General features: G+C 42.8%; 1 protein-coding gene across 1 annotated transcript; it reads left to right on the top strand.

Moving 5' to 3' along the window:
- The first annotated feature begins 680 nt into the window (after positions 1 to 680).
- RAB33B (RAB33B, member RAS oncogene family) lies at positions 681 to 9644 on the top strand. Its single transcript, XM_061357120.1, has 2 exons — positions 681 to 970; positions 6818 to 9644. The coding sequence occupies exons 1-2, from the start codon at positions 722 to 724 to the stop codon at positions 7259 to 7261; spliced, it is 693 nt and encodes a 230-aa protein (XP_061213104.1). The 5' UTR covers positions 681 to 721; the 3' UTR covers positions 7262 to 9644.
- Positions 9645 to 16497: the final 6853 nt, after the last annotated feature.

Genomic DNA, 16497 nt, shown 5'->3' with positions numbered 1-16497 from the left:
TGGGCACTCCGAGTAGGCCTCTTGTCTTCACAGCATCATAAAATGGTTTGGGTTCGGTGGGACTTAACAGCTCATCCAGTTCCAACCCCCTGCCTTGGGCAGGGACACCTTCCACTAGACCAGGTTGCTCCAAGCCCCGTCAAACCTGGCCTTGAACACTGCCAGGGATGGGGCAGCCACAGCTTCTCTGACATCTACAACCCCCGGCGAGGAACTCCTCCGGCAGAGGGGGTAGGGCTGTGCGGGCACACCCACTCCCCAAGCCCCGCCAGTGCCCGAGCTACCGCCATAACAGCACCGACCGGGCGCACCCCCCCATCCCGCCCCCAGCACCTCATTGCCCTCCGCCGGGTAACGCTGATGACGATACACACACACGGCTCCCCCTGGCGGCGCCGCTCTCTCACGCACACCCCCTCTGCGCCCGGGGATTGGTGGAGGGGGATCACGCTCTCTCGCGAGATCCCGCCGCGAGTTACCGCTCCCAGCAGAGGGGAGGGGCGCTGCGCTGCGCGGGGGTTGCGGTGGTGTGACGTATCGCGTCGTGGCGCTACCCGTTGCTTCTCCCTGGGGCGGCGGTTAACGGTCGGTGCGGCGCGCGGGAGGGAGGAGCAGGCGGCGAGAGGGGCGGCTGCGTCCCCTTCCCCGGTGCGGTGCGGTGCGGTGCGGTGCGGTGCGGTCCGGTCCGGTCCGGTCCGGTCCGACCGGGCCCCGCAGAGCGATGATGGCCGCGGCGGCCGACCTGGAGTCCTCGCTGGAGCTGAGCCTGACGGGCAGCGGCGCGCTCCCAGGCGGGCTGCCCCCCGCGCGTTCTCGCATCTTCAAGATCATCGTCATCGGGGACTCCAACGTGGGGAAGACGTGCCTCACCTACCGCTTCTGCGCCGGCCGCTTCCCGCAGCGCACCGAGGCCACCATTGGCGTGGACTTCCGTGAGAGGGCTGTCACCATCGACGGCGAGCGCATCAAGGTACCGCCGCAGCGGGACGGGTCGAGGCGGGAACTCGCAGGCCCTCTCCGGCCCTCTGCGAGGCTCTGCGAAGCCGCCGGTGGTGGTGCTGGCCGCCCATACGGCCTGGTGCTGATCTCCGGCCGCTTAAGGCCGTGCCCCAGCGCAAGGTGCTTACAGGAGAGAGCAGCCCGGGCCCGGTACAGGGCTCCAGCATCGCTGCAGGCAGCAGCAGGGAGACCAGAATGCGTATGCTGACATGCTAGGGCCGGTGAGGCTGCAGTTGACTTTAGAACTGGGTATGCCAGCTGCCGTAGCCACCATGCTGCTTGCCGGTGCGGCTCTGTTTCATGGGAGGGCTCGTAGGCTCGCCTATCGTATTTCCATACCCCAAAAGTTGAGTGGTGTTCTGTTGAATAGCTTCGCCTGTATCAGCTCTGAAACTTTGTTTAAAACTATTTTGCGTTGCTCCTATTGGAAATGTTACTAATACGTAGGTTTCTAAAAATTCCTACTATAGGCTAAACCTTTGTGCAGCTTTTAGCAGGTGTTAATCGGTAATTTTTCCTTAAAATGGACTTCAAGTTGATTGCATATCTACTAGTAACTTAGCATTGGCTGTGCCTGGTATCAGCAGCTTTTTGCCTCCCAAGAAATTCTGCTTCTCTGTTTAAACGATCACACCTACTTGGCTTACAAGTCCACAAAGCTATGTAGATGCCACTGTAATGAGCATTTTACAAATGTCCCCTTAAGAAACTGATCGTTGCTCAGGAGTGAGCTGCTGCTGGTCTGGTAGAAGATGTCCTTGCCGGTGGTAGGAGGTTTGGAACTCGATGATCTTCGATGTCCCTTCCAACCCAAACCATTCTGTGCTTAGTGGTAGCAGTGTGTTACAGCTTTTAATTTATTTATTTATTTATATATATATATTTATTTTTTTTAGGGTTCTGTTAATATTGCGGCATGTTTAGGCAAGTGTGGTACAGAACTGGACCATGACAGGGTGGATACCTAGCTCACATCGGACTCTTGGTTTTCACTCTGATTATAGGTTTAGCTAAAGCTTAGTCTTAAAAAATTAAACCTAGTGAAAAATTAGATAGGAGGAAGAAATGGTATTTTGCCTTCTTTGCACTGTAAAAGCCCGGTATATACATAAATGTTAGTGGTGATCCTTGCAGACATTTGCAAATTAGACTACTAGATGCTTACAAATGCAGTTTGCTTACTAGGAGTAACATGATTTTGAACAGAATCCCCATCTACTTCAGTTTTACAGTGTGTTTCTATGAGTAAAGTTTAATAACATGTAGAAAAAGGGAGTAACTGTAGTCCTGGAATTGTATATTTATTGAATGTATTTATGGCTATCATCATCAGGTTTTGTAATTACAGTTTACAGTCATATAGCTGGAGGCAGTGATTTTTCCTTGCTTACTTACAAATTAATAAATTGCAGGGGGCATGTAAGTCCATTTGCTTTCCTTTCTCTTGTGCTTTGTTATTTTTAGCTCATATCCTTATTTTTAACTAAAAAACCACAAACGAGTAAGAGTCTTTGTTAATCTTTTTTCTTTATGAAACCACTGAAAAGCACTTCTTTGGCTGATGGCTGAGATTCTGTACTCCCTAATCCATTGCTGTCCATGATGGAGAGAACCTCCTGAGGAATGTCTTCTTGTCAGCACCATTTTATTGACTAGCATTTTCACTGCCTCTGGATTATGCTTGACCTTTGTTGGAGAGAAGTGAAGAAGAATATAGCTTAATCCACAGTTCTGAGATGCTTCACAAAAGTTACTGTGCCATTTTGTTACAGATGTTGTGGTAGGTTGTTTTGCAGTGTTCTTGAAAATATTACCTGATGAATATACCAGTTCTAGTTGAGGGAGGCAGAAAACTGAAGGAGGCTCTTTTGCCACACATTGTTTCTGCAGGAAGTTCTGTTTCAGCTTTAAAAGGAATAAACTTTATTGTTATGGCCAGGCCCCCAGCTCTTAGGGGATGCTGTGTGTGGTCAAGTATGCACCAGTTTGGGGGGGAGGGGTTTTGCCACCTCTCGTGCATCTTCACCTTTCTTGGTTGTAGTAGTGAGCTCCAGCATGCCAGGAGAGAGAGAAGCTCAGATGACCCAGATTACTGCCTGTTCTTGCTGTGCCCTGAAGGGAATTTTTCCTCTTGCACTGAAGGAGATTATAAAGTAGTGTCTTCTCTTTCTCTCTTCTCCCTTCCCCAGCCAGCTGGATGGTAATTCTTGTGCTGCTACAGTACTGAGCATTTCCTTTGCAGCTGGAAAATGCTGTGTCACTAGCAGGAACACAAGCACAGTTCTTCTTGACAGGGGTCTCCCACACAGGAATTGTGTAGAAATCCAAGACACGGGGATGAGTGTATTCCTCTGTACCTTGTACAGTAGGCTAACAGCTTCAGATGAAATACTGATGTCTGAATGTGCTGAATAAATTAAACTTTTCAACAATTTTTTTCACTCTAAATTTTCCTCTTCCTAAATTGATCTCAGCATTGAAAATCGAAGAAAACAATGATGTCACTCTTTACTGACCTACATTAACAGAGCAAAGGATGCAGATGAATCTCAAAGAAGGAAGTCCAAACATCATGTCCTATACCTTTGAGCTCTTCAAGTTTTCCCCCCCTCCACCTTTTGTAAAAGGAGACATAGTTTACCATTTATCTTTTATTAAAGGCCAGTTATGTTTTTACCAGCATGCTATAAACTATGTGTGCTAAGGGAGTCCTTGTTTAGAAAACAGCCTTTCTGGACCCATAAAAAGGTGTCAGAAGGTGGGAGGTGCTAGCTGAGTCTGTATGTTTAAGTACCATTTGTCTTTCCGAGGGAGTGTGGCAAAGGGAGTTTGCCCACAATTTTATTAGCAGAATTATGCTGTTAAACAAGATTTTTGAATCACACATTTTAAAGGGTATTATAAAAAATGAGCTCCCTTGAAAATGGGTGGTACTAAACTAGTGAAACAGTAATCTGAATTCATCAATGCACATCTATTCATTTAGACCTTTTCAGTGCTGTTTTTCAGTAGAACAAATATTTCGGGGGGGGGTCAGAAATTGAATGGTCTCTTCGAGTTCAGATGGTAAGAGGAGAAAAAAAAACTTATAAAGTGTGAAATTGTCAGTGTTGGGGAAGGGTTTGCCTCTCCATGCAAATGACTGTGTGCCAAGAATTTTAACATTTTATATTTCAGATAATGCCCTTCAAGCTTGAAAGCTGCATGTAAATAAAATCTAGGAGCACCTGTAGCTTAAGCTTAACTTGGAAGAGAGGTAAACCTTTAATTTATTTTCCCCTTCTCTACTTAAGGCTGGCAATACACTTGCAGATCTGTGCTTGACTGAAAGATGACTGATTTCTGCTGTCAGGTAGGGAGAGAAGTGTAAGCTCACAGCTGCCTGTGAAAATGAGCTCCCTTTTAAAATTAATTTGATATAGTGTTTTCCAAGATTATTTAAGTGATTTCTTAACATTGTGTTATCTGAACATGAGGATTATTGCTGCTTTCTTCTCTAATTTGTCAAATTCCAAAATAACTAAAATCTTAGGTGAGTCCCCTGACTTTAATGTTTTATAAGTGCATTAGGAGTATCTCTCATCTGGGTAAGTGAATGAATCTTACCTAAACTTAGGTACCTATGTTTAATCTGATTGTCTAGACTCCCTTAACAGACAATGGAGATGCAGTCAGTTGTGTTTTAGAGTGTAATTGGCAAAAAGCAGGTAGGTATTTGCTCTAAAATGAAAAGGATTGCAACTGACTACCATTTTCTGTGATCAGAGGCTGGGGCAACTTGCCGTGCTTTTCTCATTAATGTTAGTGATTCTTTTAGAAGCAACACATGGATCTGTATAAGTCTGTGGATCAGAAGCTGCAGATAACTGAACTAGATGACAGAAGCCAAACTGTTCTGATGTTCTCATGTAAATTCTCAGTTCTCCTGATGGAACCAGTAACTGTCACTTGCATCTGCTTCAGCCTGAGTTTTTCTCTAGGGTGGGTAACCAGGGTTGAACATAATACAGCGGAAAAAGTCACACCATCTTGAAACATCACTTACTCTTTCCTTCACTCTATCACACTAGTGATTCATAACGTCCCGTGATTGACTCGTATCTGGATCATCATCCATTTTAATAATTTTCAAACTGATGAATCCTGCACTTATAGGAAAAGTCTTTATTGTTACTCACTGTTATGAAGACTTTGCATCAGCTTGTCTTCAGTTTCAACTCATTTCTATTGTTCCAGCTTTCAAAAAATCTATGGGATACTGTAATCTTCCTCTTTATCAGTGATGCATCTTCTTGCCATCAGCAGATTTTTCCCTGGTTCTTGTTTTCCTTGTTTCTAGTATCAACATCACTGTTAAAACTGGTGAGCGAGGCAACTTTCAAGACACTTTCCATTTCTAAGTTTTACTGAAACATTTGGATCAAAGGAATACAGAACTGTGGTAATGGGAGAACAATTTCATCAGAGGAAATACCAGCTGTACCTTTCATGAGAGTAGATTGAATTTTAATTTTATCCTCATTGTTTACAGGATGTTTAATACTCCTTGAATTCTGAGTCTCAAGAAAAACTCTTATTCCCAGGGAGAAAACGTTTCTTTCTGACATTCTCTGCTCAAAAGTTTAAAAGATGAAGTGCTGATCAACTGCCTCAGCAATCAGGGATCAGCTGTACAGGACAGACAGGAAGCAAGGCCTTGGCTTTGACCCAAGAAATTAAATGTTGTCTCAGGGTTAACACCATCACTAAGGTGTGCATGATAGAGCTCCACACTAGCTTATTTCTTATGGTGTACAGTTAATCTTGCCATGCAGGTGAACTGATCTGACTGCTGTATATTGCAGTCCCATGTCTCCTGGACAGCAAGGTTGTTAAAACACCACTGTGTCCAATTAGTGCACAATTCTGGAGCGTACTCTCTGCATCTTTGGACTTTCAGCTTCCATTATACTAGGATGAGTGATGCATTTGAAATCTGTATTAACTGTTACTTACGTCTGCTTGTGTTTCAAGGCTTGTTTTGTTTTAATCTGGACCTGAGAAATTTGAAAGCATTTTAGTTCTTCTGACTGGTTTCCTGCCCATTACACTTGACTAGGCTTCAGACAAGTATGTTAAGTCATTTCTGATAGAATGATGTGAACCTGGAAACAATAGTAGCATGTTAAGATAACAGGAGGTTTATGCTTCCCCCCCACACCTTTTATGAATTCTTTGATGGTACAAATCACAGTATGTACTGTGGTTTACTGTACTAAGCATTAAGTTAGAGATTCATAACAAGAGGGTATGATTCTAGTGGATACACTGCAGAGATAGATTGCTTTGTTCTGTTGGTGCTGGTGTTATTCATGCATGGTTTGATTTCTTCCTACTTTTATATAGTACCACAACAGGCAGTTTATTTCATGCTAAAAGCAAAACTTTGGGGAAGATGACGTTATTTTGCCGGTTAATAACATCATCTGAGAGTTGTGCTGTGAAATACCTGTTGTTTTTCTCAAATAAAAGTGCTATTGCAAAGACTTCAGGATTTGCTTTTGTAAAAATCTTACAAACTGCTCCAGTAAACTTTAAGAAATTCCTATTTGGGATCAAATTTCATCATCATTTCTTCTTGGCTTCAGTTGTGAGCAGCTTTGAAAGCAGAAGTTTCTGAAATTGTGTAAAAGCAACAATTTTCTTTGGCGCAAACTTCTCAGTATAATTAATTCTGAAGAGTGGATTTCTGTGACTCCCCTAGCTGCAGGTGATTTGCGTTATTTTCCAGCATGAGTAATAAAATGTCTTTTTTCTCTCATTCTCTTTCCCTTTTCAGATCCAGCTGTGGGATACAGCGGGCCAGGAGCGCTTCAGAAAGAGCATGGTGCAGCACTACTACAGGAATGTACATGCTATTGTGTTTGTGTATGATATGACAAACATTGCCAGTTTTCACAGTCTGCCATCATGGATAGAAGAATGCAAACAACACCTTCTTGCCAACGATATACCACGGATTCTTGTTGGAAACAAATGTGACCTGAGAAGTGTCATTCAGGTACCTACGGACTTGGCCCAGAAGTTTGCCGATACTCACAGTATGCCATTATTTGAAACCTCTGCCAAAAACCCCAATGACAATGACCATGTGGAGGCCATATTTATGACACTGGCTCACAAGCTTAAAAGCCACAAGCCATTAATGCTTAGTCAACCCCCAGATCGCGATGAAATACATATAAAGCCTGAACCAAAACCTGCTATGACGTGCTGGTGTTAAAGTGTACAGCTGTCGGCTGTCACCTTGTCTAGTTTGCAAATGCTTCAAAATTATGATCTTGGCAAAGTTCTAGGTTTTGGTAGCAATTACAGCAAATCTCTTTGGCACTTTAATGTGTGTGTTTTTTTTTAATTTCCTGTTGTAGATGTGCCCATCTCATGTTTTTGCACTTTGTAATTGTACTTTCAGAATTACTGAAGTTTCACTATAGATATACGGGAAAGTAAACTTACAAGTGAAGTTTTGACAAAGCAATTCTACTTGAGCTCTTGCTGCCTGAGATTGTTTTCATCGCTTGTGGTGAGGTTATAAATAGTAAGCCAGTTTACTAATACTTCTGGTTGCTGCTTGCATTTGAATACTGTAGGAGAAAAGTGTTTTGTGACAGACAGACAGACAGCTTGATTTTGGGGTCAGAGAGAGGGAGGTTTTTGGCATATGGAGGAATATTTGGTGACTGCTAGCAAATTGCTAAGCAAGTATCTTTTGTTTTAAAAATAAACCCCAGGACTGTCAGGTGAAGTTTGGGCTGTCAGTGTAGGAGCAAACTGCTAGCTTTTGGCCTGTCATTCCACTGTAAACTTCGTTTCCTCATGCAATGGTAAGAGAATTGACAAACTTGTCCCTACCTCTGTATACTTCAAACTTCCTTTTTTATTTTTTTTTCATGATTAGCATGTAAAACTCAACTATGCATTCCTTCTTATGGAAAGTACTGAAGCACAGGATTTAGGGTAACCTTGGGATTATAACTTCTCTGACCTTACTAAAACTTCAGTGAGGATTTATTTCTAAAGATGCTGTATTTGAGTTGTGTCCCAGGGTAAGTAAAAACAGTAAATGATTGACTGAAGTTGGCAAAAGCGTGCTGGTTTTCAAGGATAGGGGTTTCAGAGGGTTTTGATGATGATGAATGTTTCTCAGATACCTTGAAAAAGATTTTTACAACCAATCTGATTGCTAACATATTTTAGGGATGGAAATGTTTAGGAAAGAATGTTAGGAATATGGGACTTTCTTAAAATACTTCTGAATGCAAAATAAATTAGATCTTGGAATATGGAGAAAACCTGCCCAGTACATTATTTGTTACAGATTTTTGAGCTAAAACCTGTTTGTGTAATGTCATGGCTGAATGCGAGGCATCTATGGCATTGCTGTTGTGAGTTGGTAATGTGTTGGGTCAGATGAGGGAAGTTACTCCTCTAGAATCACCTTCTCGTAACTGTAGCTGGTTTATATTCAGAAGGTCAAGTTTCGTAATAAAAATGGTGCTAGATTGCACATAATTATGTAAGGTGAAACGTAAGCCATAGAGTGCAGTCTATGACTTCATTCTTGTGCCAAGCCAGACAATGTTTTCTGGCTTAGTTTTTGAAGAAATTGAAATAAAAATGAAAATTTTTGTGTGCAATGCTGACAGGAAACTAAGTGGAAGGGCCAGTTCAGAAGCTGCCACCCTTGTGTTCACATTAGAAGCAAATCACCGAAACAAGATAATACTATTTAAATTATTATAGTTAATAATATGTAATTCTATTGCAAGTTATACTGAAGGAAGAAAAATGCATTGACTTTTTTCTAGATTTAAAGCATTCAGCTTGGTCTCATATGGTTAAAATATAAAGCTGCTATAACCATGACAGTAATTTTGTTTAGGACACATTTGTAAAAGGGAACTTTTGTATTTACTCTGAACCTTATATGGCTAGAATTTGGTTTACAGTCCTTTCAGAAACAATCAGCTTTTTTAACACTAGTGTCCTTAGTGATTTTTTAAGAAAATGATTAATCTTAAATTCATGTGAATACTATTGTAAATAAATACGGTTTACAGTCCTCTTGGACAGTTTGTTTTTCACTCATGTCCGTAATCCTTTTTCTCAAAAGGAACCATCTTAACTGTTTGTATAGTATGTCAGCAATTTTTTTTTTTTTTTTTTTAATTAAAAATGACAGAATGAAGAATTCAAAAGTCAGTGAGGTTGGGGGTTGAGGTAAGAAAATTATGGAGCTGTAGTGTTAAATTTGATATCAAACATCTGCAAATCTGTTAAGCTTTGAGTTATTCGCAACCTGTAAATAAGGGCCCTCATGTCATTAGACTTGTGTGGAAGCAGTCTTTAAATATGTAATTTTGTCTTCAGCACAGAGCATGTTTTAATGGTTCTGCCATAAGGGTAATGTGGTCAGTATGCAGGATTCAGTATGCTTCCTGGCTTTCAGTGGTAACATGTTTCCCACAACATTGATGTCAAAAGTACTGAATACTTTGTCTATGTATTTTCACTTTACCAAATTGTAAAGTTGCGTCATTTTCTGTGTGTTGAGGGGGAGGGCAAGACATAATCCCAGAAACCTAATAAACTGGCTTTTCCACAAACTGTTGTCACTTGTTCTCAGTAATTATCCTACGAATGATGGTGTGATTTCTCATGGTAAGATCCATTAAAATACTGTAAGGGAGGAAAAAGAGTTTGTAGTTTCTGTTTGTGTGGGTGACAGTTGTGTAGAAGACTCTTATAGTACTTGGACTACTGTTAGTGCTTTCTTGCTATGGCTCTGAGTTGTTTTGAAGCACCTGAAGCACTTACCTGATAATTCAGAGGCATGCTTTGGTTTTATTTTGGGTCCCAGAAAAATGGGAAGTGATACAACAGTTACAAAACTAGGAATTACTGACTGTTGGAGGTATGTAAAGACCCTAAAGGAGTTTTCTCCATTACTCTTCTCTTAGTCTCACCTCATGTTCAGAAATAAGAGCTCTTAATTTCACATATGGGTGGGACTTATTTATCTCAAAAGTCTTGCTGGTTTCCATCCATGTACAGTACGCATTGCACATATGGAGCAAGGCTTCAGTTCCAGTTAAGCTGGCTTTTTGGTAAATGTCATAGCCCTTTCCCCAGAAACGAGCTTTCAAATAGTTTGTGTTTATACTGCTTTATTACTGTCCTATTTATTCTCCTGTTCTAGTTCCTCACTTAATGTTGTATTAAAAAAAAAAAAGGTAAAAGGTTGTAGAGATGGCTTGCCTCTTTAAATGAGATTGCAGTCATCACTGTTCACACAGGCTGTTAATTCTATCGAACAGCTGAAAGAGTTTGCCTGTTGATTGTGCATTTGCACTCTGGGAGTAACCAGAAGCAGCCTCAGTAGACTAGCAACAGTGCAGTGAAGTTGTGAGCCCTTGTGCTAGACTGATGCTAGCTGTTTCACCAGACTGCTTAGGAAGGAAGCAGTATTCAGCTTGGGAAGGCGAGACCAGCATACAGGCTCCATATGTGTCCTAGTATTCATGCAAACACTTGCTGCACATTAGGGTTTTCTTGGGGTTTGGGAGGGGTTTATGTCTCATGTCTTCCTCGTGATGCTATAGCTAAGCAGCATCAAAATGCATGGGGGTTTTTTGCGTATACTGTGATCTCCTGAAAGCAAAAACTGATGATCCAATGCACTGTCTAACATACATAGTTAGTAAAGAATTTGGAAGATGAAATTGCTCCACCATTTATAAATCAGTAATTTTAAAAGATTTCTGGGTGTAATGAAAATAGATAAGGCCCCCTAGTGAAAGTAGTGTCTTTCACCTTATCTCTGAAATATGGCTTAATGATCTAAAACTCGGTTAAGCTCTGACTTTGATGGAAGGGAATAAAGTTAGGAGTCCATACAAGAAGGAGGTTAGAGGCAGCCCTGCCTTCTCAACCTCCTCCCTCTCTGACCTTCATCACCTTTGCCTCTGACTCATGGGGGCTTTCCCACCCAGAATTGGCAAAACCGATCAGCAGAAAACATCACAACTGTTTTCCTTCAAACACTCTAGTTTTGCATAATAGCAGAAATGATCAGTGTAATGCTCACTCCTAGACCAACAGTTGCTGGGTTTGTGCCTTTCTCCTGTAATATTTGATGATGTGCTGGGAGGGCAGCTCCTCTCTTTTACAACTGGTTATAGATTCTTGTTACCCGAGTCATCTTGTTTGACACGCAGTTGTCATCTTTAAATTGTAACCTTGCACTGTCATTTTTCCTGACAGAACATCTGCCAACTTGCTGCTTTTATACATACGTTGGAAATCATATTTCTTGTCCCCTCTCACTTCCACCTGAATATATAGTTCTAATAGTCTTTCTCTCCAGACTCCTGGTTTCACAGGACCACCTTGATTCCCAGATAAAAAGTAGGGCCACATATAATTTTAAAATAGTAGTAATGTTACTTCTACAATGGCAGCCTAGTTTCCTATGCAAATCAACACAAAACCTACTTGTAATCTTTAAAGCTGTAAACATGAGAAATGGCCATTATTGTAGGACTCACAAAAAACCCACTGTTTTGAGTTTGAGGGTTTGGGTTTTTTCTCATCTCTTGGCACCGGATGACTGAAGAAAGCTTCTCATTCCTGTGAATCAATGGCAGCATCAGTGAGGGCTGTGAAGCGACATTGAGAGGGAAAGAATTGCTGCTGGTTCCCAGTGACGTCCTGGGGCTTGCTGGGCTCTGTACAGCCTCCCAGCTGCAAAACCAGTGTCACAGAGGCTGACACCTATGGAAGCACTTGCTGAAGGCAGCTCCTTGTAGTTCAGGAAGATACTGCCAGAGCCCAAAGGAAGGCATGTAAAAGCTGCAAGTCATCCAGGGACACCCACTGGGGTGCATAATCCTGCTCTGTGTATTGCCAGCCTTTGCTGAATCACCACCAGTTAACATGAATCTTGAATGATAGAATACTTAGGTAATCATACAAAATGAATGAAAAGCAAATTTCCCAGCAATACCAATGATCTTTTCAGAAACTCATAATCCTTGTCCTGTGCTGCTCTTCTCACCCCTGAAAAACAACCCAGAATGAATGTAATATGACCGAAGCCTGGGAACAGAGGTAAAGTGGTGACCACTAGCCAGAAATACGGCTTGTCGTTGCACCTAAGAGTGAGAATGTCAAATAGATAGAGTCTCAGGGTAAGAAGGCTCATTAGTACAGACACTATTTGACTGTACCAGCAGAAATGGTCCAGGCTTGAGCTGTGCTCACCTCAGAGGAAGAGGCTGTTCTGTGCCTCTAGCTACAGCAGTGATAGCTGCTTCACCTGCCCTCAGCTCAGAAAGCAACCAAGCAAACCAGTATCAACCATTCAAAAAGAAGTAGCCTGCTCTCTCTTCCCCAAAATTAACTATTGTAAGATTGGCTTTGAAATAAATGGTCCATCTTAAAAAAGTTGAGGGGTCCTGTCAGCTTGCATCTTATTTTGAAACCTGTAGGGTGCACTTGGATCTCACAATTTGGGTTTCTGTTAAAAGATGGAGTTTGAAAACAGATGATGTTGCTGTTGTTTCAAAATGTATAAGCTAAAACCCCACCAGAATCTTCAGGTAGTTACTTGCTCCTGGAGAATCAAGAAAAAGCAACTATATTCGACAACACTGAAGAGCTCAAGGGGCTTCTCCTGTTATCTGCCCATCATACTCCATCTTTCTGTATAGTCAATTCATATCGGGTCCTGGTTTAAAACAAGGAACTACAGCACTGCAGCAGCCCTGCCTCTCTGAGAGTAAAGCAGTACATTGGATAGTCAGATCTTGGTTTGGGAGTGTTTTTTCTTTCTACTAATACTAATATTTTTCAGTAGGAGGTAGACAGAATGTCAAACAAAAAGATAAGCATTGTCTTTCTTGTCTTTCTAACAGCTTGTAAGTTCCTTTTTAAACAGACTTTGTGTTTCAGATGCTGCCAAACCCCTGAAAAACAGAAGTGTAGCATAGGTACAGCCATAAACACAAAATCACAATAACGTGGATCCCAGGTAGCCTGTGTGATTACAGCCTGTGTTCTTCATACACACATGTGTATGCACATACTCATGTGCATGCACATACACACGCAGAGGTATTAAATAAAAGGCAGGAGACACCTGGTGTGAATGTAAGCATATGAAAAGTAAGAGTCATAATACCATGATCTTAGCTCAGTACTTCCTTTGTTTGTTTGGGCTTTTTTATTTCTGACTGTGTGCATTGCCTCTTTGAAAAGGTCACAGGCAGAAAAAAGGCTCTGTTGTGAGGCAATGTGGTAAACTCCCTCTCAGTGAATGTTTTTAGTCATTTACTTTTAAAAACATCACACTGTTCACGTGCTGCGTGGACTGTTTTCCTCTCCTTGTCTGAGTCTCGGTTGTCACTTGGAGTGCAGACCCCTGGAGCTGGATGGGCGTTCCTTCATCTCCCTTATTTCTCCAAGTCCCTGTGTGGCAGCAGGCTAACATTGGGATGTTGGCAATGTGCAGGCTGCTGAATGTGATAATGTGATTTAAACCCTCATCTTCAACCTTCATTGAGGGGAAAAAATCAGCCAAAGCTTAGTGCTACCAAATGAACCTGTCGGGGCTGAAATTCAAATGAAGTTATGTTGTGTTTTATGCACCAGAGTTAAACTGGAAGTCCTAGCCCAGGTATGGTGGTACTGCTAGGATTTTCTGAAGGGTTAAAGAAAACCCTATACATGTCTATGGAACAGAATTTCTCCTAGCCTGTGACTAAATGGGTGGGTGACTTCAAATGGTGGTAGAATAGGGGAATGTGTATTATATGCTGTCCGCACACTTAGACTTGTTCCTAAACATTTAGGGCTGTTTCTTAGGGGGCTTTTGGCCATTAAAGCCTGGCTGCCCATGCTTTCCAGCCACTGTCCACCCAGGGGACACCTGTCAGCCCTGCTTCAACTGCCCATGCCTCTCTCAGCAGAGCTGAGGGCAGGCAGTCTTGGCCCTAGGGCCATTGAAGAAAGGTGGAGGTACAGGTTGACGTTCTTGGTTGCTCTTGTGTAAAAGCCTAGTCACCTCCACACCCCTCACACCCACCCCTGTGAGGTGTTGAGGTGCTGCTGTTGTTCTTGTCTTTTGTAGTACTCCAGCCCCCAGTGCTTTGCTTAATCCGGGAAGGGCACACATTGAGAAGAAGACTAATCTGACCCTAAAATACATGCAACAGCTTTTCCATTGACTTCGTATTTTTAACCTGCACATAAACCAGAGGTAATGTAGGGTTCCCGGCTTCAGCAACTAAAGATTCAGCTGCAGATTAAAAAAAAAAACATTTGCTAGTCAGAGGGGGTTTTCAAGTTCCTGATTGTGATTATTCATCCTCATCACTACCATGAAGTACTAACTTCAATACCAAGCTAATATCTGAGTCACTGTGATGCTGCTGTTAAAAAGCACAATGTTGGCAGCCCTTGTGATTGGTTTTTAAGGCTTGCCATAGTTGTGCTTTTCTCAAACCACATCTGAAGCAAAATAATTCATTTCAAAAGTTTCAGCTTTCATGAAACAGGTATATTTCATTTTTATGCATGGTGATAGGTGATATATAAATATATATATCTGTTATATATATAAATTATGAGAAGAAAATATGTATATACATATATATGTATTTATATTTGGGGCATCATAAGTGTGCATACTTTGGCATTGTAATGCAACACATTGCCAGGGTGTCGTGGTTTAACCCCAACCAAGACAGCTTGTGCACTTACTCCCAGTGAGTGGTGCCAGGCTGGAAGCAATCGAGGCCCACGTTAGTTCGTCCCCCCTCCCCCCCTTTCCCCAGAGGGATGGGGAGGAGAATCGAAGGAATGCAACTCCCACGGGCTGAGATAAGAACAGTCTAGCAACTAATGTACAATATGAATCACCACCGCTACCACCAATGACAACAATGATAGGAGAAAATAGCAAAGGAAAGGAGTACAATACCATGCGCCAAACCACCAGTCCGAACCGCCCGACCCCCTGTCCTTCCGGGTACCTCCCAGTTCCCCCCCTGGGCATGACGTGCTGTGGTATGGAATACCTCTTTGGTCAGTTTGGGTCAGGTGTCCTGTCTCTGCTTCCTCCCAGCTTCCCCTCCTCCCTGGCAGAGCATGAGAATCACAAAGTCCTTGGCCAAACCAAAACATCATTTTTATTTTGTTCCCAGCCCGAAAGTCAAAACACAGCCCTGCACCAGCTACCAAGAAGGAGAAAAATGACTGCTACTGCTAAACCCAGGACATTATCCACCCCTTATTCCATACCATTCACGTCATGCTCAGATCCCACATTTTCAATATACCGTCACTCTTATCTAAGTGCACTCTAATCGTAGTGCATGGGCCAGTCCCTATAAAGCTGCTGAGTCCATCTGGTCCATGATGTCAGGCTCCATCTCTTGTAACAGTCTTTCAGAACAGGAGAGGCCGCGTGCAGTATTGGGTCGTTGCCTGCTGATGCTGATCATTCCCTTACTGTAGAACTTGTCTGGTTCTGTCAAAGTTCACTCTCTGTTGGGATGATGGTTGAAGGGAAGTCAGGGCTAGTTGCTGGTGGCCTGAAGACATCTGGTTGATGGGCTGTTAAAGTATTACACAGCAGGCAACAACATACAATTAAGTTCATTGGCTGTTTTCCCCTAAAATTAAATCCCCTTGAGGTACACATCGGACTTCCCCATCATCCCGTATTACCCACCAAGTGTATCCAGGTCCCTGAGCAAAAGCAATCCCACGAGTGGGTTTGCCTTTACTTGAAGCAGGAATAACCCAGACTGTCTTCCCCAGCAAATTTTTCATATGCACCACAGGAACTTTGTCCCCCTCTACAATATGTAAAAGTTCCGATTGGGCTGGGCCAGCTCTGTTGGCAGATCCTCTGGTGTTGACCAACCAGGTGGCCTTTGGTAAGTGTGTATCCCAATGCTTGAAAGTTCCCCACCCATTGCTCTCAGTGTAGTTTTTAACAGCCCATTGTACCTTTCGATTTTCCCAGAGGCTGGTGCATGGTAGGGGATGTGATATACCCACTCAATGCCATGCTCTTTGGCCCAAGTGTCTATAAGGTTATTCCGGAAATGAGTCCCATTGTCTGACTCAATTCTCTCTGGGGTGCCGTGTCGCCACAAAATGTGTTTCTCAAGGCCCAGGATAGTGTTCCGGGCAGTGGCGTGGGGCACAGCGTACGTTTCCAGCCATCCGGTGGTTGCTTCCACCATGGTAAGCACATGGCGCTTACCTTGGCGGGTTGGTGGCAGTGTGATATAGTCAATCTGCCAGGCCTCCCCATATTTATACTTCAGCCATCGTCCTCCATACCAAAGAGGTTTTAACCGTTTGGCTTGTTTAATGGCAGCACATGTTTCACACTCATGAATAGCCTGGGCAATAGTGTCCATTGTTAGGTCCACCCCTCGATCACGG

Source organism: Neopsephotus bourkii, unplaced genomic scaffold (genome assembly GCF_033783945.1).
Source record: "Neopsephotus bourkii isolate Nb327-2 ecotype Australia unplaced genomic scaffold, CSIRO-AGI_Nbou_v1 NB_883, whole genome shotgun sequence".
NCBI classification, from domain to species: Eukaryota; Metazoa; Chordata; class Aves; order Psittaciformes; family Psittacidae; genus Neopsephotus; species Neopsephotus bourkii.
This window is presented reverse-complemented; position numbering and strand designations above follow the sequence as displayed.

What these genes read in the sequence shown, in the direction of transcription:
- RAB33B (XM_061357120.1), top strand. Translation starts at nt 722, where the DNA reads ATGATGGCCGCGGCGGCCGACCTGGAGTCCTCGCTGGAGCTGAGCCTG. An exon ending in TCGACGGCGAGCGCATCAAG is followed by an intron (nt 971 to 6,817) that starts GTACCGCCGCAG and finishes TTCCCTTTTCAG; the next exon opens with ATCCAGCTGTGGGATACAGC.